Source organism: Arctopsyche grandis, chromosome 3 (assembly GCF_051622035.1).
Source record: "Arctopsyche grandis isolate Sample6627 chromosome 3, ASM5162203v2, whole genome shotgun sequence".
In the NCBI taxonomy this organism is placed as follows: domain Eukaryota; kingdom Metazoa; phylum Arthropoda; class Insecta; order Trichoptera; family Hydropsychidae; genus Arctopsyche; species Arctopsyche grandis.
Window position 1 is genome coordinate 23,682,099 of NC_135357.1, and position 25,428 is coordinate 23,707,526.

A 25,428-nucleotide genomic window follows, 5' to 3' on the forward strand; every position below is an offset into this window, starting at 1 on the left:
TTTCCAAATATGTATCCTTTTAAAAACTATGCTTCGACGCTAGCACCCATCATTTTGTATTTCGCGTTAATTATCCTCAAACATCCAATTACAGTTCAAATTGAGTAATTTCAATGTAGACAAAATATTTATGCTAATCAAGCAGTTCGCCCATAGAATTTTTTATACGAAGAAACTAGATATTCCCCCAAAATCATTTTCTATGAGCCGTCACTGATACTAATGCAAAATATTTTTAAATTTAAATATAAAATACATACATATAATATATTTTTAAGAAAATAGTGCAATCATTGATAAAATATAAATCGACTACACATTAAAACAGGTTTTGAAATATTATACAGCAGTTATACCAGCGGATGAAAGATAAATTTGTCATTGCTAGTATTAGAATAGCGAACTTATAAACAGCTGCCAAAATCTATAATTTTATAAAGCCAAGTTTATCATTGACAAATAAAATAAGATTCGTACTTAATATATGCATGCAATTAGTACAAATCTGCACGTTTTCAAGAGCTCACTAAAAGCCTGTATTTTTAATTGTAAAAATAATTTCACACAAATAAAAAACGAGTAAATTATTATATAATATAATCACTTCCCCTGTTTCTATCCTGTCTCTCTGCAATGTGAACATTTGGCAACGCAGCAACACCGATAAGTCCTTGATCACTCGAATCTTCGTTGTGTTGACCTTCGACATTATGCTGACCTTCAACATCGTCACATACTAAATTAGATGCACTGTTGACGTCTACTTCTGGTTGACTCCTTTCGGAATTTGAAGAAACTTGAGTTGTGTCAGAGCCCCGTCTCCTGCTCTGATTCGATGACTGTTGGCTGTTTTTACGTGAACGCCTTGAGCCACCTTCATTTAAACTTCGTCGGGTATTTCTTTCTCTTTCCGAATGTGTTTTAACAGATGGGCTTCTGGATGGCAGAGATGGACCTCCTCCAAGTAAAGACTGTCTATCATCGTTTAAAGACTCATTGTCACACCTAGTGAAATCAATATAAGTATTACATGTCTATATAATATTTTTGTTTTAGTGTACAATTCTATGGACATATTGAATTCAAATCTCAAATATGAGATACAAAATTGTATTAACGAAATTGAAAACCAATAAAAATTCATTACTGATTAGATGTCGGAAATTGTTCGCCTCGTAAGTTAAGAACACCAGTTAAAAACGGTCCACCGCGTGATGATTCAGGCCAACTACCTCCTTGAGGAATTCTAATTAATAATAAAATTTCTAAGTATATGAAATGTAAAACAAGTAGGAAAATGTATTTAATCATACATAAGTATGTACGTATGTATGTAAATACGTATATACCTTGCATCTGACTGTTCGTTTCGACTTTGAGAATCAGGTAGATTGCTTGCCGAAGTTCGATTTCTTTCTGAAACTATACGAGCTGCACGCATAAATGGATTTTCACGTTGTCCATTGAATGTACCTCCCTTAAAATACAATACTCAAAATTAGAATTAAAAGTATGTTTAATGCACTATTTCTTATTTTCCATAAATCAAAATACCTGTGTCGGTCTGTCACTCTGCGAATTCATCAATGGTGCTCTATCGTCATCAGTATCACTATCACTTTGACTTTCGTGTACCGATCTAGCAGTGTCAGTGACATTACTACGGACAGGCCTTTCACCATTTGCAAATACTTTACGTTTACAAACAGGACAAACACGCCTGTTTTTAGTAAGCCAAGGATCAATACACTTGCAATGATAAGCTGCACAATAATATAAGATAATTGAAAAACCAATCATTTTTAAAATAATCACAAAAAGCATAAATAAAAAATACCATGTGCACAAGGAAGAACACGTAACTTATCGCCTTCTACATAATCGTCCAAACAAATAGCACACATATCATACGGATCTCCTTTGGCGAATTTGCAAGTGGGTATCTTTTTAAGTGAACTATTAGGTAAACGATGCCTTCTGGAACGTCTCCTTTCCCGTATACATCTCACGACCTGAAAATAACATTTAACGGCGATCAAGAAATCTATATCATAAATAAATCTAAATATATAAGTCCACAAAATTGTGCGTCAAGGATGTATTTTGTCTCCCAAGCTGTTCAATATTCATGAGGATAACATCATGAGAAGGGCGCTTGATGACTGGGAAGAAGGGGTAAATATGGGGTGTAAAATCATATCCAATCTAAGATACGACGATGTTACCACTTTCATAGCCAACTCCAGAGATGAAATGGCGGATATACTCCCGTCGTCTGCTAGATGAAAGCAGAATACTAGAACTTAAGATAAACAGGGCGAAAACTAAGATTATGATGGGAGATCAAAATGGTCAACTCGTAAGGATAGATGCTCTATCTGATCTTGAAGTTGTAGATGAATTAATTTATCTCGGATCAGCTCTATTGGACGATGGGGGGTGTGAGACTGAAATTAAAAGGCGGATTGGCCTAGCGAAAAGCTCAATTTAGAAAATTTAGAAAGACCAGGGTACCATAGAGTCTACGAAAATGCATCTGAGATTTGATCTTCCCCGTATACAGAGTGAAGACATGAACGGTACGAGCTCGAAGAAGGTAGAAAATAGACGCTTTTCAAATCTCCTCGACAGCAAGAATAACCAATGCCTCCATCCTGCAAGAGCTGAGGGTTGGAGAAAGGCTATCCATCTTTCTTGTACGTATTCTCCAGTTTTTCGGACACACCACGAAGCGATGCCAGGACAGCCTTGAAAATTTGGTCATACTGGGAAGCGTGATGGAAAGCAGAGGAAAGGGAGATCCCCAACAAAATGGAGTGACCAGGTCACGGCTGCCACAAGGAAAACTGTAGTTGAGTCACTGCAAGCTGCGGAGTGTTGCGAGGGCTAGAGGACCTTGATGGGCCGCTTTATGAAAGTTAGAAGACGGGAATGTCACGACCCTTGGACATGAGGAAATCGACGGGACAGATATCATAAACGAATATATTACAAAACCATATACATACCAAAAATATTATCATTATGATCAAACACAACACGATAACAATTGCAAACGGCAACAACAGGTGCTTATTGATATTGAACGGTATATCTCCATTTATTACGAGAAAATATCTAAAATTGTAAAAATTCAATGTAGTTGAAACTCCTAATTTAAGAAATTAATATATAAATTATAAAATAATAAAGTAAAACACTGTTTACAAAGTTTAATTTACGATTAAATATTAAATATCTACTTATATATGTATGTATGTACATATGTATCTATGTAAATATATACATACATATATACATTTACATATAAATATTATGACATTATATTATCTTTTAAATAATATGATTTACACATACTTATTAGTATACAAATAATTGTATAGGATAATTAGCCCATCGTTTTCACCAACAAATACTGAAGGAATATTGATTCCCATTGGATTTTTAGCTGACATTATTTCTGAAAAATTTTATATAAAAAAAAAATAAGACATTTTGAGACAAGCTTTATAAAACCGAAAATATTAAAAAATTTACCCAAGTCATTAGAATCGACATTGTAAACAATGACACCATCAAATCCAGCTGCCTGTGCATTGCGAATTTTATCTTCAAAGCTACAGTTACGCCTAAAATGGTGAAATCAAACACTCATTCACATTAGAAATGTTTCAATTTGAATTTTTTTAAAGTATCATACTAGGTAAATACATACCTAGAAACTAAAACGATCCAATTTACAGTGAAATTAGGTTCAGTGTCTGGTGGAGGGGGTGCTAAACCAAAACAGCCATTGGACGGTTCTGCGGCGACGACGAAAGCCCGCATACCATCGCTAGATATTGGAGGACCGAATTTTGCAGGCATGTCGCGAAACTCCTCTTCAATCTGGAACAAAAATAAAATTTAATTTCATTATAAAAACGAGGCTTAAAAATCATCATTACGGTCATTAAATATAATATTAGATAGTGAGGTCAAATAGTTCACGAATAGAATTGCAATAATTTTCAAATTAAGATTAAACAATGAGTTAATACTATGTAGTACAAATTTCTCTGGACAAAATATTTTCAGTATTATTCTGTACATAGTTGAAAATATACATTTCACAACTCATATGTAGTGACATTAATTGAATCTAAAATTAAAACTCAAGAAACTGATAATGATTACTGAACACGATTTATTTTCGTAACAACCAGAGCAATGACCACTATTTATCACAATAAATTATAAAATTTACTAATAAATACATGGAAATCTACAACTCTGAATACTTGTAACATGTTCACAACCATTGATGGAGACATGACTCAAACACACACAGATTTCCTTATTAACTACGCACATCAAACCACGAGTGTATATTGACAAACAAAATGACACATACTAAATGAATAACAACCGGAGCAATTCCTTCGTTTGTATATCATCAAGATAACACAGCTTATCTTATCTGATAAACAGACAACTATTATAATAATACTATACATATCTCAAAATCAGCATACTTTCCGAAAGCATAATATGCGCTAATACTAGAGTTATCGGCATTTACTATTGATTTTAAATTGGGTCAAATCGGGTCAAAAATTAGGTCAAACTGGGAAAAATCGGTCACACAATTAAAAAGAGATGATATTTTTTTAAGATAAGTTTTTTTATAATTGTTGAGAAGTAATATAATCTAAACACTCCCCACCATCATCACTTGTACAATTGGAGATGAGTCATGTCTCCCGCGTAGGAAGCACCTATATAAGATATTTATATTACCACTTCCTCCAATCCTTAATCTGCCTTATATTTCATGAAGTTATATTACGGAAGTCTTAAAAGTTGAGATGATGAGAACAGAACCTGCCAGTGCCAATACTGGGATATAAGTATCGTCTTTATGCATTCCCTGAATAGCCTACTAGTGTAACCGCTGGGAAATAAATGCCTCTTCTTCTCAATACACTTTCAGATCAATCCTGCCCGAGTGTCGGAAGACATGATTCAAATTTTTAACAGGGAAAAGAAAAAAGTACTAAGCTATGTGATTGTCAAATGAGAAACATCTATTGTCCCAATGCTCTCCTAATTGAAGATAATTGGACTACTCTCTAATAAGCAATGCTCTCTAAAGACGGACGAATCAATCATATGCTCAACCTCAAGATAGAACTGTAAGCCACATTCCTTATTTGTTATTCTGTTTACAAGGTTTTTATTAGATTTTATGGTAAATATATACGATAGCTCATATCTACAATCCTAATTTGAATCCTATACAGTAGAACCTCGATTATCCGGAATGTTAAAAACAAAAACAAATTTTACAGTTTTGCTGCTTTGAAATGCATACCATAAAAATTATAAAATAAGATTACCAAATGAGTCAGTTGTCTTCAAAATTCAATACTCAAAGGACGGTTGTTTTTTGAAAATTTGATTGCGATTTAAATATTTATTTTTAATATTCCAATATGGAAAAGAAAACAAAAAGAAAAGATGTTGTTTTATCATTAAAATCAAATCAAATTAGATATAATCAGTGCTTTAAAAAGCGGTGCCTTAGGACGTTCTTTGTCAAATAAATATGGTGTTAGAACGTCAACGATCTCAAAGTCAACGATTCTTTAATATCAGAAGATGGAAGCTCAGAGCGTAAGGCTATGTAAAAACCAGGATATGAATAAGTCGAAGTGTATTTTTATGTGGTTCATTCAAAGACGATCGTCTAGACAGCCAATATATGGTTCATTATTGTAAAAAGGATTCGCGATTTGGCAGCTTCAGAAAGCAAAAATCCATAATTGAATTTCTTAATAAAAAATAATTTAATATTGATCTTCATGTTATAATATACATATGTAAATGTGGACAAATAAAAATTATTTATACTGAATGTACACATCTTTCCCTGTCAATTGTGTTTTTTCCATTATCCGGATTCATATACCTTCATCCCCAATTAGTCCGGATAATCGACGTTCTACTGTAGTTACAAAGGTTATTAAGATGCAACATTTGTTAGTCAAAATTTTGATTGTTTCCAATTAGAATACATATTATTTGTATACATACAACACAAATAATAAAATTTAAATTGATATTGTTATGCCATTACTTAACCTATTATTAATAAAGCATATCAATTTCAACAATAATATATAATTCATGACAAATACAAATGTCAAAGGGTATAAATGAGTTACATTTAATACATTTTATGTTTATCTACGTATGAATAATATTAATTTGGAATTAATACTAAAGTAAACATAACAAAACAAAACAATAATTCTAAATAAGTATTATGTAAAAATAATACTTTATCTATTGATAATATAAAGGATAAAGAAAAAAATTAAAATATTTTAATTACAATGTGTACTCAAATAAAAACAGACGGATTTCAATACAAAAAGTGAAATATAAAATAAAAGCAACACTTACAATCATCGGTGGCTTTTGGTTATATACAAATATATCACAATCTACAGCGGAACTCAGAAGGCTGAAGATGGTGATGATCGCCACCAAAAGTAAGCTCGACCCCATGGTGACCAAATGTCTTTTACACTTGTCCGTCGATTTACAAGTCCAGTAACTTTACGTTTGAAAATTATTCATTCGTCAGGAAGCACACCATATCACCGAGCACATTTCGGATACCACTATTTTCACTTGCAAAGTCGCAGTTTAATTTCTCGTGCAGTTTTCGCCGTATCAAGACGATCATATCTCACTAGATAAACAAAAAAAAATTAAAAAGCAAATTAGATACGACCAAACAGCAAGCGAAATATTTAATCTGAAATTAGTCAATACACCACATGTATGAGCAAATTTCGCAATATACATATGTATGTATGTAATAATAACAAATTCCAAGAATTTTTATTCACTGTTCATTTACATATGTACATAATATACATATGTACTGGATCGCTTTTAAAATGAAATGAACGATCTTTTACGACTTACTTAATACATTTTATCTGATTTTCATGGGTTTCTACTCTTTGACTAGATATATTAGGTGTCCATAAATAGCCTATTGAGGCTTTTTGACCTATTCGGTACGAAATGTAAAACTGAAAGATCCATATCAAGCAAACACAACACTGACGCAATTTGACGATCGATAGTTTGCATTTTTCCATCCAAACCATTCTCAACATACAGTTAGACGATAAATTACAACTATAAAATGATAATTGGCAATATACCCAGAGGAAAGACTTAAGAAAATCCACATCAAATTGGCTAGAACAGCGCTTACAAACAAGCATCTCAATCTTCGTACGCATTTGAGATTCGCAAAGAGGTATGTCTGGTCAGTGCTGCTATATGGATGCGAAACGTGGACTCTGAAGACCAGGAAGCTATTGAGATGTGAGTCTACAGGCGTATGCTAAAGATCCCTTGGAACAAAAAAGTCACAAATGAAGCTGTCCTCATCATGATAGGGAGAGGCAAGGAACTTGTTTCTATCATTAAGCGGAGAAAGATAGAATACTTCGGACACGTGATACGGGGTCCAAAATACGAATTTCTCCATTTGATAACCATGGGAAAAATAGAAGGTAGAAAATGTCTTGGCTTAGAAACATGCGCATGTGAACCGATATGAGCGCCAAAGATCTGCTCCGAGCCGCTGAAGACCGATGCGGATATCTACAAATAATCGACGAGGTGGTCGCCAACGTCCGGATGCGGACAAGGCACTAAGAAAAAGAAGCAATATACATTTACAGGGTCTACCTCACGGGCCCGAATGTGAAACGCCCGAAAACGCAAATGTCGGAAGGCAAAGATCGAAAATCGAAAGATCTTCAGTCGGAAGATAAAAAAAGGGTGCATACTCACTTAATTTGCGCGAGCAGGATACAACAGGAACAAGAGGAACAGGCTTTTCCTCCCGTATTCTGCGCGCGCACATTAATATGGGAGAAAAAGCCTGTTCCTCTTGTTCCTGTTGTATCCTACTCGCGCAAATTAAGTGAGTATGTACCGTTTACCATGCACCCTTTTTTTTTATCCTTCGACTTAAGATCTTTCGATTTTAGATCTTTGCCTTCCGATATTTGCGTTTTCGGGCGTTTCACATTTGGGCCCGTCACGGAGATCGACATTTACAATATGAATGATCAAATAAAATCGAAGCTAAAAATTAGCACGTTTCAAAATACGCTCATATATTAACAAGTTTTAACACACATTAACTAGAAAATATTTCGATTTATTCCACATTTTTTACTACTAATGCACAAGCACATAAATAAATACTGCGCTGTAAATTAATTCATAACATACATATGTATGTACGTATACCCATTGAACTATTAATATTTTCGAAATAATATCTGTAATTGTTAAACGATTTAAAACAATTTTTATATAAATTTAAACAATTTGCGACACCCTAAATAAAATAAAATGCTCAAGTATGTACATATATCAAAGATGCGTATTTAGCATGTTGAGTTTATAGGTCGTTGAGAAAAAAAAAAAAAAAAGATTTGAGTCAGTGCATTGTGGAGGCCACTAATGAAGTTAATGACAACAATGACAATAGAATGTATCATTGAGGGCAGAGGTCAATGCAATATCACGGGACGTACCGGAAATTGAGTAAGAGGGCAAAGAATACTACGGAGGCCGCGAGGAGGCGCAGGGGCGACGGCAATTCGCAACACAAGGGCGCAGCCCTTTCTATAACTGACAGCCGTCACTTGCGACCGTCGACTGACGCATGAAATGAATCAAACAGTATAATGTACAGCCATAAATAAAAACTCTCAAGTGCGCAAATACCACAATTAAATCTTGATATTTCGATTACGATTAAAATTTTGGAAACTTATTTTGTTATAAGTACTATTTTGTGAGAAGGAATCATTAAAAATTTGTTTTTTCAGTTTGAAAAATTACTTAAATTTATTTTTTACTACCTGATGTTGGCTAAATCGCAACAAAATATCGCCATCTGGTATTGGCCTAGTGCATCCAGGTCTATGTATGCAACCATCATTTCGCCCACACACGCATATTTTTGTGAAAAATGTTTTTGTCATGGTGTTGGCTTAACGTCAAGGGTGGGTAAATGCCTGCTATTTGCATTAGCCGAATAGCGAGGAATACCGACATGACAAAACGTGTGGTTAGTGTCCATCCTACAATTACGAAAGCAAATGCACTGCTCTCACGCGTGCATCTTTTTGAGTACGATTGGGTTCAACGTGTGGAGCAGCAGGGAAATCATATGAGGAGAAAATGTGTGGGCAGATGCCGTCCCCTAAATTTACCATGGCGTTTAATGACATATTATAAAACTTAATGAAATTGATTATTCGTTACAAAAAGTCCGAGCCAACAGAAAATAAAAATTTGAAATCATTTAGAACGCTATGACATTGGTCATAGGGTTCTTAATGATTTCAAACTTAATATAAAATTGTCGATCTTGTCGCTAAAATAAAGTATTTTACTATCCTCAAATTATTGTAATAAATAATTTTAAAATTGATTTTATTTTTTGTTCAATGTATTTTCAAATGATTTTTATTTTTTCTAAATATGTGTTTATACCGAAATTTTAATAGATTCCCTCCCTGGAAAAAGCTGAAATGATGCCCATGAAAATCAGGCATAATTATTAGAAATGTACGTTTTGTCATTTCAATAAAAATGACCTTACACTTGTAAACAAAACCATGGACTAGCTGTAAATCACCGGGCTTATTTTTTATTAACTTAACTTCTTATTACTAGTCACCGGACCCAGAAGGTGCCGCGTATTGTTCAAAGGTTGTAAATGCATTGTTAAAGGTTTGCCGAACCTTTTTACAAAGGATTTACAACAATGGAACAATAGATAGCACTGTGACTATCCTACCTCTACTTATTACTACTACGTAGCATTTTCTGTGGTGCGCCCGAATTAACCGATCGACGTTTTCTCGACTCATGGAACTTCTAAATTTCTCGTCTACTTGGGTAATGAATCCGCTTTCTCTAATATTCGAGTGCCAGATATTCCGTACTCGCGATTTTCGTGGATTGTAGTATACGTGATCGCAATGTGCAAAAATAATTCATTTACCATTAATTAATAAATATAGTCAGAATCGGTTTTCAAACGTTTTTTAAATATTTTTAAGTGTGCTTAATGTCTTAAAAATCTATGAATGATCATAGTATTTCTCATACCGAGTACCCTTGTATCCTACTCACGCACACGAAAGTAAAGCTGTGCAACAAAAACAGAGAAATTTTCACGGCACGCCACTGACATATACATATGTATATACTTACATATGTATGTATGTACATATGTATACTTATACATAATCTAAACTTTTTCGAAATTACATGCATACATATATACTAATTTACTTTACCTATAAGGTCAATACTTAAGCATTACTACCAATTGCCAAGTAATTTCAATAGAAATTTATTTATGATAATATTTTTAAGAGAAAAATATTCATTAATTCGTAAATAATAAATAATAAAGTAAAGCATTATACAATTCTTAAAGAGAATAAAATTTTATTATAAAATATGTAATATAAATACCTTTTTTGCAATCATTCAAAAATATCAAACTCAAATAAAAGACCATCATTTGTGTAAATTTAAATTTTATTAAAAAAATTGACATTGTTTTAAATAAATACTAAATTTAATAAATACTTTAATAAAATTAATATTACATGTCATTGTGAAAGCGTGAACGCTTCCAAAACAATCATTCGCACAATTTGGCACTTTCTGCAGTCTGATCATAAATCTTTGAAAACAAATATCTTTTTTGCCTTTTAAATATGAGTTAATTTACAAGTTTTTTACGAGGATGACACACAGAAAGTGACAAGTTATTTTCAGCAATGTTTATCTTGTACTTGATTTCATTTTAATTAAACAAATTACATGACCGATTCCAAATCCATGTCGTTGGACCCATAAAGAAAATCATATACAGATACAGTTATGTCGTCTAATTCGTCGACATAAGCTTGTGACGATGCTCCTGCCATTTTGAACGATTTGCCAACCCTAGACATAGAACGAATTTCGGTCTCTGTGTCGATATCTTCTTCCGAAGAAAACCTATCTCGAACATCCTTCATAACACATGCTTCGAGTTTCTTATGCTAAAAAAAATTACAAAATAATTTACGAACTTCCCAAAATTATATACATAATATGTATGTACATCCCATTTACATTTCTATGGATAATTTACCTTATAACATCTGAAGAAGAACATAGGCTTAATCAACTCTCTGGACAGCGGTGAATTTTCCCTTTTTGTTTCAGGAACACAACTCTAAAATTAAATATTTAATGTAAATAAAGTCATCTTTCAAAATATGATTATTTATTTCTTTTAACCACTTAATCGCCACGCGTTTTTAGAAAGTGATTCGATTTTTTTTATGTTTGTGTTTAGTGCCAACCCTTTACACTAACTACCTCTTGAATATATAAGAAACTAAGAAAAAATGTTGACATTTTTCAATTGTATTAGTATCACAGGATATATTTAGAGGAAACCAAAAATAATTTCGAGTCATAGCGCGCACCGGTGCGCTTATGGCGATGAAGTGGTTAAATTCAAATGAACCTACGGCAAACTTTTGACAAAATTGTAGACCCTCTTGAATATCGCCTTTTAGTTCATTGGCAACTGGCAAGTTTGCGATCCTTTCAGCTATTTTTTCATAGTTCGGTTCCAAATTCTGAAATATAATCGAATATGATTGAGAATATACTTTTTGAGAAAATGGTTTTAAAACAAGTTTTCGCCAAAATCAAAAAATTACTTGATCTAAATAGCCTAGTTCTTGCATTACACATGTAACATTTCGAACTTTTCCACTGGACCGAGACGTCAACACTTCAAGCCTATTTCTGAAGTCCATATCGCGCTAAAATTACAAAAGTACAATTTAAATAAAATCCACATATGTTTAATGAAATCCATTTACACTTTCAACATTAACAAAATATGTATGCATGTCTAACCGACATTCGTTGACGAAAATATGGGAAAGATTGCTGGAAGTATGATGGCGGTTGATACTGCATGGGGTATTGTTGTTGTGGCCATTGTTGGAAGTACGGTGAAATGATAGGTTGGTATATCGGAGCGTTTCCCAATCCAAATCCTAAAGATTGCGGAGCGTACGACTGGAATTGCTGAAAATTCAAACGAAAAAATTTGAAAATTAACGACTTTTTGTATTCAAATGGCAATATTTGAAATCAGCTGATCAGGCCTCTTTAGCTCAGTGGTAGAGCACTGGTCTCGTAAACCAGGGGTCGTGAGTTCAATCCTCACAGGAGGCAGGTCAATCGAACCCGAATTCTTTTTAATACTATTTTATGTACGTATAAAATATAAAATAGTCATACTATGATTTATCAAATACGTTTGTTAATCTTAATGATGCGTAATAACGAGTTTTAAAATTTTAATTATGATTTTTTTAATATTTTTTTATTAAAATAATTTTCTTTAATTTCCATCTTCTACACACACCATTCATTTTCTTCATACGCGAGAAAATTTCAAGGAATGGTTCAAGTTTTCGATTAATACATATATAGTGACATCTTCATACAGTCCTGAAAAACTATCTGGTAATAATTTTTAAAAATATGTATTCTACTACTGAATAATATCCAAGTTTTACTTTAATATACGATATTTACTTTAAATACAGAAAATAAAATAAACAATTGAATTAACTATATTTTTATACATATGTAATCCAAACATTTTTTTTTTAATTAATGTTCTTTTTTTGTATGACATGTATATGCATTATCTACTGCAATATCATTAAACGATCTTATCGTTTAAAAAAATATCAGCGCGTCAAACCCAATATTAAAACCACATATAATTTACATACAATCATATAATTTACATACATATTATTTATTCGATTTTCTGGATGATTATTAGTATGTCTATCGCTGCTAGCAAGATATGGATGGTTATTAAATCCAGATCGACCGCCTTCTTTTAATTAAGTTATAGAAATTGCAACTCTGAAGTTTGAAATTTATTTAACTTAATTGTCGTGACGGTTCCAATTAAATCGGCATACCCTGCCGCTCTTGCAAATTCGGCTATTCCAAATTTGTTGATTGTTTCAAACAATACATATACTTGCGATTTGTAATCAATACCTATATACCTATATTGTTCATAGCTAATACAAATATTCAATGATTTTTGAAAAGGGGAAAAAATATGCTTATAAAAAGGGACAAAATGGGCTCTTTCTAGAAAATTTCCAACGCGCTTGAAATAACAAACAAAGTATGTATGTAGCTAAATATGATATTATATACATATGTACACGATGTGTAAAAACAAAAGCTGAATCATATCAATATAATCTTCTTCAAGTTAAGTATTAGACGAATATTTGTTTAATTTTCCGTTTAACAAATCTACAGTTTTCAATTCGAAACCAGCAAATACATATACATAGTATACTATTATATGGTATAAATGGTCAAAAATTACTTATTTACAAAGATAAATAGTAAATACAAAATATTTGAACCATATCCTTGTATATGTTAGAGTCCAAGTGTTCACTTCGATTCGATCATGAACATACTAGTTTGTTCATACACGAACTATCGGTTTTTGTCCAATGCTATGTACATTCAAAAGCTATCTTCAAATACACTCACCTGGTGTCGCATGAAACTTTTGGCTGTCAAAACTTTTGAACTGTCTAAACCTTTGAGATGTCAAAACGCCAAATATTTCAAAGGGAAATTCTATGGAAACCGCATTCAAACGTTTCTATAATCCCTGTTTCCACTAATATTAAAATATTGCAACCCAGGGTAAGCATACGTACATATGTATGTACATATAGGATGTGGCATACGATTGTAACATATAGGTACAGTTGAAAGAACCATCTGAGATGTAATATTCAGTGTTGATGCTTACCTGTTGAGGTGGAAAACCCATAATAGCTTGCTGTAATTTTTCCGCATCGATGTTGCCCTGCTCTGGCATGGGCGGAACGTTCATCTGCGACAAAGGACCTGGAGGTATTTCATTATTTTGAATATTTTCAGGATTTTCTCCCAATCTAGTGTGTTGTGGGATGTTGATGGCTATCGGAGGAAGTCGTCCATTGTATATCGAAGATGGTGGGGGTGGAGGAGGAGGAGGAGATCTTTCTTCAGACATAGCAGCACATTTCGCACAAGCCGCCTTCATTTCCCTCCTTATATCTTTAACAACTTCTGCGCCAAAGCAGCTCTCGTATATCTGTTGAGAATTATTGTAATAATACATATAAATGTGCGCACATTGCATTTACAGTGAACCATTACCACCGCTAACTCTACAATTAAATTCGAATTACTCTCTCCCTCTCCCTACAGTTATACGTAGTTAGATAGTCTTAGTGGTGAAACAGGAATAGCCACGGCAACTTCAAAAGCAATTGCAATGTTTCCCATATCCCATCAGTCGTGATTTAACTGCATTCTACGAGTAAAAAGCATTCACAGATAACACAAGACTATTTCGGGATAGACAACGGATTCTGGTTGGATAAACAGATGTGTAATAAATGCAATGGAAGAAAGATAATTTAAAACGTATTACACAAATCGTGTGAATATCTCACTTAAAATCTCATCATGCTCAAAATAACAAAAACAAAGTGAAGTTGTACCAATTTTGTATCGTTGTATCTACTATGAATTATAAGTCGACTGTTTTAGCAAGGTGAAAATATCAAATAAAATTTGTACAATATTCAGTTGTATTATATTAAATATGGACCATACTTTCAGAAAGAGAGTAATTCGTAATTAATTATTCTATTTATTTTACAAACCTTCATCATTGCATATTTCTTGATAAACCGATCGTCGCTTGATCCAAAGCTCAAAACAGATACTGCCATCCCTAACAACAAAACAATTCTGAGCATTGTTGACCCCATCTGCAAAAAATAAAAAATTGTCTATGTAGAAGACATAATCTAAAGATTTAAATAATATTTAACTTTAAAAATTTAAGTATCTATGTATACGCATTAATCTGACACTTTTTTATTTAAATTAAAAAAAACCTGAAAGCAAGATAAATTACGTGAGGAATTTAACGTAAATGAGATTGCTCACGACTCAGACCAGTTCTAGTGAGATAGTCCGGCAACTTACACATGTAACTTATACATATACATGCGTATGTACATATTACATATTACATAGACCTATGTATGTATAGTCGTTTTTTCCACTCCTGCTAAACTCTTTGAAATAATTATCCACAGACACCTTTATAGGCACTGTCATTATTTTCTCACTAGTTTTGTGCCTGTTGATTTCAACTGGTGACTTCGGAAACTATACACGAATTAAAATAAAGTTATATGTTATATGTATGTATATAAATATAGTGTAAGGTAATTTGTAGGCGCGCGCGTGTATTAATGCGCCGTTCACCCGTTCGAAATGATGAATGGATGAGTGTGTGTGTGTGTTTGTCACCCATCGCTCGGCCTGACGTCGCACATGCCTGTCGTCGCTTGGCCTGACATAATACTTCCCCCCCCTCAACTTCCTCGCGTCACCTCGACCACTTGATTCTGATTGGTTGTGTATCCATAGTCTGTCATATGTCATATACCGATATCCCGTTCGTTTTTATATATATTATTATTATTGATCAACAGCGTGGTTTTAGACGGTCCCAATTTACAAATTTACTCTGTCTGTCAAATTTTGTTATAAAATCACTTGATGTCGGAGGACAGTTTTATGATTATCTTATAATTTTTTGAGCCTTTTAAAAACCCACTTTATGAATTGGAGGCAATATGTGCCATACTGCGGTAGGGTTTCTGACGAATACCTTACCCATTCTGGTGTTCCTCAAGGTTCAGATCTCTTCCTTGCTCTATATTCATAAATGATATCTTATAAATAAATAATATTCATAAATGATATCTTAAGGGTCATTAAGCACCCTGAATTTCTATCGTTTGCTGACGATTTCAAATTGCTCAAATCTATTGATGCGCTTTGCGATTCGGTTGACCTTAAATCAGATTTGGATGCTATTTTCAATTGGTCAGCTGTAAACTAGGGGCATCAAACTCCTCTACCAAATATTTGTTAACTAGAATTTGTTCAATCTGTAGTATACTGATCTGTTTGAGGGTTTGTTCAATTTGAAATCGTAAATGTGCTCTCATATTAAATTGTTCATATTTTATCTTATTTTTTATTTTATATATTACTAGTTGTTTTACCCGGCTTCGCTCAGTATTTGTAATATAAACAGCTTAAACGTGGCGAATCTAATAGTAAATATTCGTTTGTTTTTTTATTAAATTTATTTGAATCGAAAAAAATATAATATTCAACCAAAGGAATTGTCGTCATAGAAACTTTGTCTTGTTTACGAAGCTCCCAACCAAAGATGCAAACTTACAAAGTCTCTTTCGAAATAATATATTAGATTTTTGCTCTTTACTTTACATTATTTTCATGCTTATTTTTGTTCAAATTTTGTCATATTTTGATATTTAAATTTTATTGTATCTTCTAATTGTTTTTTCATGTATGTACATACATATATATTTTGGCTCTAGTGATGCTCTGGAGTATATCTGTAATGCCACTTTAATTTAACTGTAGTAAATAAATAAGTAAATATGTATCCCTAGTATATATTTTTTTTATTTTAAAAATATCTGAAAGTAGACGAGCAATCTCAACAAACAAAAAATGGTATGCGTGTGTGATAGTTTTCCGCTCAATTATAGATACATAATATTTTTGTCTATGCTGAGACGAATTTTCGATTAGTCAATTTGATCTGAAACGAGTACGTATGTATGTATGTTCAAAAACGTAATATATATTTTCCGTTAAAAAATGCCGTTGTTACTAATCATAAATCATCGCTTGATAACACACGAACGCTTGTTTAGCGTGAAACGTCAAAAACCTGAACTTGAAACAACCGTTACTAAGATTGGTCCATTTTTCTATACACTATAAATGACAGTCGTAGATATTTTTCATGATAAACTACAAAATGCTCCTCTGTGCTATCATCATACATATTTTTGGCGGAATCCTGTTATATTAATTGCTAATGAATTGCGATTTGCGGACGATCACATGACAACGATTATTTTTAAATTGCTTGTGCATTTCCTTTGTGAAATGTTGTTTGCTTTTTCCGTTAGTCGGTCCATAACCAGTTTTAGAAAAAACTTATAGCCGTACATATAACTAAACGCCAGTTATATTATTTTCCTCCCCCCCCCCCTCCCCTCCCACAGCATTTAATATTTTTCTATACTGAGTATACATCATATCATGTCATTGAGAAATACTTTAATGATAAAAAATACGTCACGATTAACGTCTCAACTTCAATACATTTTTGGATTTTTTTTTTACTTTAATAAGCAGTCCGTTTTTTGAAAAACTCCTTGTTATAGAGTTCTTTTTATAAAGAGGCTTTGATGAACAATCCAGGTGTATGAATCGTCTACCGAAAATCAATCCTAGATTCCCAAATTCAATCATAGTGCGTGCACTATTTTCAAGTGATAGTTTAATCAAAATAATTTTAATAATATTATAATATTATTTATGTACATATTGTACCGCAATGGTATTAAACAGAATGATTCAATGCGCCATTGTGGCATAAATGTTCAAACATTCTGCAAAGTATTATAAGTATTATACAAAGCAAATACAAATATCAATCAACATCTACATTGTATGATCAAATTTGCAGCATTTTATACTGAAAACCTGAAATTTTGCGAGAAAATAGGTAAGGTTGCCAATTTTTTGAAACCGTTTCCATGAAAATCACATGAATTGGCAAACTCTGATAGGAAACGATTGACCTCGAGTCACAAATCCAAGATCTGTCCAGCAGCAATCGCTGGGATTTGAACCCGTGACCACTTTGTTCGAAAAAATCATATGCTAACCACTGGTCTATGCTGCTGATATACATATATATATATATATATATATATATATATATATATATATATATATATATATATATATATATATATATATATATATATATATATATATATATATATATATATATATATATATATATATGTACATATGTGTTACAGTCCAAGTGTTTACTCCAGTTCGTTCATGAAAATACTAGTTTGCTCATACACGAACCATTTATTGGTTTTAGATTAAGTGCTAAGAGTCAATCTTCTATTAAAACTTTTGAGTTGTCAAAACCTTTGATATGTTACATAAAACGCCATGTTATTATTTTAAATGGGAATTCTATAGAAACCATGTTATAAGTTTATAACTCGGGATTGCAATACCGAAAGTACCGATACCGATAATATCAGTATTTGACCGAAAATAAACCTTTGGTACTACCGGTATTTAAAAAAGAAATACCGATAATATCGATTTTTCTCAAATTCGTACACTTTATTTGTCAAAAACGATATCTCCATGGCAAAAAATTACGAAAACGACCGATGTGTACGTATATTGTTTGAAAGCAAGTATAAGAGATATAAAAAATGACCACTAACACGAAAACCATGTGAACTTAATAAGAGGTAAGTAATAAAAGAGGAGAATACAACAAACTAAATAAAATATTTTTAAATGTTCACTGTTGGGGATAAAATGCATATATTATTGGCGTGGGATTTCGATGTAAAATAGTTTTATGCAGTATTTAAATTATGGTAGTACCCACTTTTTCGCAAACATGTAGTCCAGGTTACTCTATTCCTAGAAAAACGATTCAACTTTTATATAACAATATATGCCAATAACGTCGCTGCGACTATAAAATCCGCCACGTGCAGATAAATTAAAATAGAAATACTGTCTATACTTTAACTGGCTTTTTTTTCTTTAAATTTTGAAACAAATCCCATGTGCGTCTTTTTTGTTTTATCACATTTAAAATTTTTTTTCGATATCCAAATTTGAGATTTTTAGCATTAAAAATAGTAATAAGTTATTTTTCACATGGTAATATCGGCATTGTTCTTTTTTCTTTCGATAATAACGATATCGGAAATTTCGGTATTTTTGCAATATCTAATTACAACGTTACTATAATTCCCGTTTCCGCATTTATTAAAAATATTGCAACCCAGGGTAAGCATACATGAATAGAGGATGAGTGAAAAGATTGAAAATACTTAAATGTATGCCTAATAGATATGTACATAGATCGGTTGTCAATTTTTTCTTTGGTGTACACTATAACTGATCAGATTGGTTCGTATATTTTTGATTTTGAAATGCTTTTTATTATTACTAAAGTATGTTCACAATACGTCTCGTATCTATTTTAATAGCTACCGATCTACTGGTCATTTTCTATTTTACAATTTTATTTTATTTTTGTTAGTAATTTTAGTATTATATTATTCTAATGTACAGAATAATAGGAAAAATAGCTCAAAAACCTACATATTTATTGGTTCGTGTATGAACAAAATAGTATCTTCATGAACGAACGAATGTACACGTACAATTTGCGGGTTTTATACTCATTATTATTATAGAAACATAAAATCTTTATTTGTAATTTATTAAACGCAACCCAAGCATGTACTCAAGACACAAAACAAAATCAATGCGATCATCACTCACACATAAACCGTTTTTAATGTTTCAATCCGGTTGAATGTCTGTAGTGCAATGTGCGATATATCTTTTTTGAACGTCGGAGATAAATTCCTCAATTGCAATGTAATAGCACTGGATTCTAGTATGTATACTTATAAGGAGAAATGAAACACGTGACCACATATGTCACTGGACAGTATAGTTCAGAACTGTTATTCGTCCGACGACTATGACGAGGATCTGTTGGGTTCGCATCCCTGATCCGGTTCATATTATACATAGTATCAAAGTTGTTTTTTCACAAAGATCCAATCTACAGCCAACAATGACGGTATTCCCATCATCGTTTCGATTCGCGAGAAATTGCGATCGCCAAGATCTACTTTGCAAATTATTTGTGCCTGGTCATTGCTACGACAACAAAAAAATTACAATTGTAGGCACCCAACCCCGTCAACGAACTTTCAAATCCCGAACTATATACTAATGTATCGATTATTTCGTTTTCACAAGCAAATCACTGTGTTTTTATAATTTTTTGTCGAAATATACATATGTACATATATTAAACGTTGAATTTTATTGATCGCACACTAATAATAGTATTTTCCAGTTATTTGAGAGGCATCCCTAATCGACAATTGATTGCAATATTTTTACTTTCATGATCGTCAGTTAATTTAATCCATATTATGAAAATTGTCGCATTTTTTTTCACATGTAAATGATTACATACCGGTTACTTGATAGCCTACAATTATTATTCTCATTTTATATACATACATATGTACTATAATAATGAAAGGACTGTAAAAATACTACACATATGTATATACATACATATGATTCTTGAAAACTAATCAAAGAAGCGCTCTAATGGAATCAACATCGAAAAATTTTTCGTTAAATATATTATCTCTTATTGCTAGAAATGAGGTAAATTATTTGAAATATAATAATAAAACATCGTTAGTGGTCAATCGATTGTACCTCAAAGTGCTTATACGTGTCCATTGAGATGCGGTTCTTGATCTCCCAACATCGTAGTTTTTATAATCTTCTTTTCTTTGTATTGTAGGTCTTTATTTCTCAAAAAAAGTGATAAACAAATGGCCCATTTGTAAAGACATGCAGTAAATACCAAAGGAAAAATAGTATAATAAAATTGTTCAACAGCCCTGATGCGTTTACTTGTGCAACGCACTTCAGTGCATTGATCTTGAAATTTCTACTCACAATTATGTTATAGCTTTGAAAGTACACACTATTGAGTAACTTGTGCTCGACCTTTTGGGCCACCCATAAATTTAACTTACGAGCTATGTACAATAATAAACTCGCCTTAAAATAATTTATAAAAATATGCAGTTTTTTTATTATTAACATCTAATTTGTTCATTTTCTACGTAAATTATACTTATTATGAATTCGTTCAATCCGGATTATATTTTCAATTAAAGATACGTGATCATCTTAAAAAAAGCTCTCGTGAGAACGTTTAGATTTAAGATTGGGTCAATAGGCAAGTAGTAAAGTGCTAAATCATGTATGCTTTTTATTAGGTAGGATCTTTTAGTTTTTATTATAATTGAACACATTTTCAATTTGTTATGTCGAAGTAAGTATATTCCATTCAAAATTAAAATAATTATAATACGTTATTCGTAATATTTCAGGCATAATTCATCACTTTCCGAATCCACCTACACTTGACCAAAGTAGGTACCTATTTGTTTTTTAAATTGTTATTAACAAGATACCTACCAAAAAGTATATTGAACTCACACTTGATTTGGAAAAGACGTTATATTCCCATTAACCTCGATATAGCTTCGGAAATTGGCGTACAGAAAAAAAATATGTTATATTTCGAAAATTTCCATTTTCAATGTTTCACGTATTTTTATTTCAAGTGTGAGTCATATTTTCAAATACATATGAGTCACATTATTAAGACAATGAATTTCGTCTTCCGGTCAAAACAATAATCTAATTTTTATATATAATCTTTTATATTATATAATAATCTAAGTCGTAATTAATACGTGATGCGTTTCATTGTTTAATTTTTCACACAATTTTCCCATTACAACAATACATACGATACATCAGAACAATTTATTTTGTAACTAAGTAAATGTATAAATAAAAATATCTCCCCAAAACCACCATTTATCGTTATCTGCCTTGAACAATTGGGATACATAGCGTTAAAGATTCGTTTTCCCACGCGCAAAACTGCTTTTTGATCCGTGTATTTTTTCCCCGTCCCCCCTTTGCTCTTCGAAATTACGATAGTAATGATACCGTATTTTTTTTAGTTTAGTTTGAACCGTTTGTTTCCACGTACGCCAAACATGTATTTATCTCTGTAGTGCAACGGTTACGTTACGTTACGAAACGCCGGGCGGTTGCATCCACTTAGCGAAACATAATGAATATTTTGGTACGTGGTAATTGGACGTACGGTATCTTCAAAATTCAGCCAAATTGTTTTGTAAAAATGCCAGGTGTCTGCCATATCATATTGACGTCGAAATTTACAGGCTATCAATTTAAACTTATTCGGAATATATTTTTTCATGGTAACAAACCGAGTAATAGATTGATTGATAAGTAAATTTACCGTGACATTGGTCTAGATGAAATATCTAGACCAATTCATACAAAATAGATTTATCAAAATTTTATTGGTTGTGAAAATTTTGTATATCTATACGTACATATATTGGTATATTTATGCATTTTCTCTTAATTCATCTAAATTTGATTTGCTGTTTAGACAAATTCACAAAAATTTTTACTACATATGTATGTATACCGTAGTAATAATTGATGAAGTTTTGTGATCATGCGAAAATTCTACCACGAGAATTTTTTAACTAATACAAAACATATTTAATAATATACTTTATTTTCATTTCAATGAATATCCAAGATTTTTATTATTTAATAACTTATAACTATCTTAATATCCGGAGATAAATAGAAAAAAAGCTTTTGATGCGAAGTAATTGTATACCTATGTACATTTGTATGTATGTTTTCCTGATGTTCTCAAATGAAATATATGTAATGGTGCAAAAGTGTTCTGATTTCAGTATATATTTTACGGGTCTACGTGACGCGACAGAATGTTAAATGACAGAAAACGCAAATATCGGAAGGCAAAGATCAAAAATCGAAAGATCTTAAGTCGAAAGATCAAAAAAAAAAAGGTGCATGGTAAACGGTACATACTCACTTAATTTGCGCGAGCAGGATACAACAGGAACAAGAGGAACATGCTTTTCCTCCCGTATTCTGCGCGCGCACATTAATACGGGAGGAAAAGCCTGTTCCTCTTGTTCCTGTTGTATCCTGCTGGCGCAAATTAAGTGAGTATGTACGTGAGTATGTACCGTTTACCATGTACCTTTTTTTTTTTTTTGATCTTTCGACTTAAGATCTTTCGATTTTCTATCTTTGCCTTCCGATATTTGCGTTTTCTGTCATTTAACATTCTGTCTCGTCACGGAGACCGATATTTTACGTATCATGAAAAAGACGTAGGCTTTTGAACTCTTTTTCCTTTATATGCTGTAAATTAGTATTAGAATAATATAATTAGTATTATTATTTGTGAGTAATCATAGTTGATTACTCACAAAATTAAATTAAAATTGTAAAATAGAAAATTATCAGTAGATCAGTAGCTTTTAAAATAGATATAAGATGTATTGTGAACATAATTTCGTAATAGTAAAAAGCATTTAAAAACCAAAATCAAGAAAAAATACCCTAATTAAATTAATTACAAAAATATAACTATTTACCGTTCAATTTTTTCAGCAAAAATCTCACACCGATTAATTTTAAGTACAAAATTAGACAGACATCAAATACTCATGCGTATAAGGTAAAAAAATTATTTAATTTTGTTTTTTAAATTCAATTTTCTGAACACTCATAGATTATTTAATTATTTAATTTTGTTTTTTAAATTCAATTTTCTGAACACTCATAGATACTTATAATTAAAGTATTGTTTATATATGTATGTATGTATGTCTATAAGCATGGTTAGTATCAAATGACAAAAAAATTACTTACCTCGCCAAACAGCCGAGTCATTCACGAATATTTTGTTTGATTTTACACTTTTACTGACGATCACAAATCAATGACAGTAATTTAAACTGGACGAAAGAAAAGATGTAAAATTTTCACCGGTTGTGGTGAGTGCGGCGCGACATTGACCTCAACGCGAGGGTCATCAACGAGCGAGTAAACGCAAAACCCGCGCGCTTTACTTTATATACCCGAGAACATACCTACTGTTTGATGGAAGCCTCCATTTAAATTGACACATCAATTAACTTGATCCTCACATTCATCTACATTCTGGAAGATGAATTTATGTCTTATCAATTAAATTGAATTAATTTGTAAATGGTATAAATTATTTGATTGATAAAATAAATTGAAACAATCTAAAACAGAATTACTCAACACGACATAGCCATATACACATATACACATACATACATACATAGAAATCGCGTCCTTAGAGAGCAAATTTGCTTACTCCACAATTTGACGAAAGTGTAAGTGCACTATTTTCTTACTGTATTCATGTTCCATCAGATTAGACTAGTATTTTTTCAAAACAAGATCCCATTTTATAATTTTATGTTTAGACAATACATAGATACGTACAAAAGGGGTCTACGTGACGAGCGAGAATGTTAAATTACAGAAAACACAAATATCGGAAGGCAAAAATCGAAAATCGAAAGATCTCAAGTCGAAAGATCAAAAAAAAAGGGTGCATGGTAAACGGTACATACTCACGTACATACTCACTTAATTTGCGCGAGCAGAGTACAACAGGAACAAGAGGAACAGGCTTTTCCTCCCGTATTCTGCGCGCGCACATTAATACGGGAGAAAAAGCCTGTTCCTCTTGTTCCTGTTGTATCCTGCTCGCGCAAATTAAGTGAGTATGTACCGTTTACCATGCACCCTTTTTTTTATCTTTCGACTTAAGATCTTTCGATTTTCGATCTTTGCCTTCCGATATTTGTGTTTTCTGTAATTTAACATTCTGGCTCGTCAGGGAGACCGGTACAAAAGTTATAAGCTTTAGTTTTTATTAAAAAAATTACAAATTACGTATTAATTCATTTCCAAAATCACCAATTGAAATTTTAAGCAGAAAACACTAGTAGGTATCAAATAGGAACTTACAAATGAAAGACATTTGAATTATGAAAAGTGATTTTTTATTAGCTTCACTCTGTTAGTTCCATGGAATTCCTGTCAGTAAAAAAATTGTGATCTGATTTTGAACCACTTCCACTCTTCAAATCGTTTTGATATTTTATCGACATATGGGGACTAGCTAACATTGAAATAAGCTAATGTTTCTAGAGGAGTTTAATCATTAACGAACTCATTAAAAATTACATGGGAATGTTGTGTCAAATCAAAGCAATGGCAGCTAATTATACAAACGTGACTTTCTACTGCCCATCATCTCATATAAACTTATTATATTTAGTCCACCTGATTTATCTTTAAAATGCTTCCCTAAACAATAAGGCAATGTGTTGTGAAAACTTTTACGCTCTAAGGATGGGATACACATATTATACTATGTATGTATGTATCTACGTAGATCAGTGGCGGCTTGTGCCTATGGGCTGCGGGTCTGCAGCCTCCTAGTATAGTACATATGCATGATATTTTTGTTTGGATTTGGTCCCCGAGCTACTA

At 32.2% G+C, this 25,428-nt stretch overlaps 2 protein-coding genes and 1 non-coding gene across 3 annotated transcripts; 1 reads left to right on the forward strand and 2 right to left on the reverse strand.

The window, feature by feature from the left end:
• Positions 1–504: 504 nt before the first annotated feature.
• On the reverse strand, positions 505–8,751 carry gzl (godzilla E3 ubiquitin protein ligase). Its single transcript, XM_077427328.1, has 11 exons — positions 8,619–8,751; positions 6,448–6,739; positions 3,716–3,888; positions 3,538–3,629; positions 3,358–3,460; positions 3,009–3,117; positions 1,838–2,012; positions 1,555–1,763; positions 1,350–1,477; positions 1,148–1,246; positions 505–1,005 (listed from the first exon to the last, which is right to left on the reverse strand). The coding sequence occupies exons 2-11, from the start codon at positions 6,550–6,552 to the stop codon at positions 588–590; spliced, it is 1,611 nt and encodes a 536-aa protein (XP_077283454.1). The 5' UTR covers positions 6,553–6,739; positions 8,619–8,751; the 3' UTR covers positions 505–587.
• Positions 8,752–10,629: 1,878 nt separating this feature from the next.
• Positions 10,630–23,940, reverse strand: LOC143909599 (uncharacterized). The gene is made up of 8 exons (XM_077427656.1): positions 23,764–23,940; positions 14,892–14,999; positions 13,988–14,314; positions 12,031–12,204; positions 11,829–11,933; positions 11,634–11,744; positions 11,249–11,332; positions 10,630–11,156 (listed from the first exon to the last, which is right to left on the reverse strand). Exons 1-8 carry the CDS (start codon positions 23,782–23,784, stop codon positions 10,929–10,931), a joined length of 1,158 nt encoding a protein of 385 aa, XP_077283782.1. The 5' UTR covers positions 23,785–23,940; the 3' UTR covers positions 10,630–10,928.
• Positions 12,283–12,354, forward strand: TRNAT-CGU (transfer RNA threonine (anticodon CGU)). The gene has a single exon. It is a non-coding gene; the product is annotated as a tRNA-Thr (tRNA).
• Positions 23,941–25,428: the final 1,488 nt, after the last annotated feature.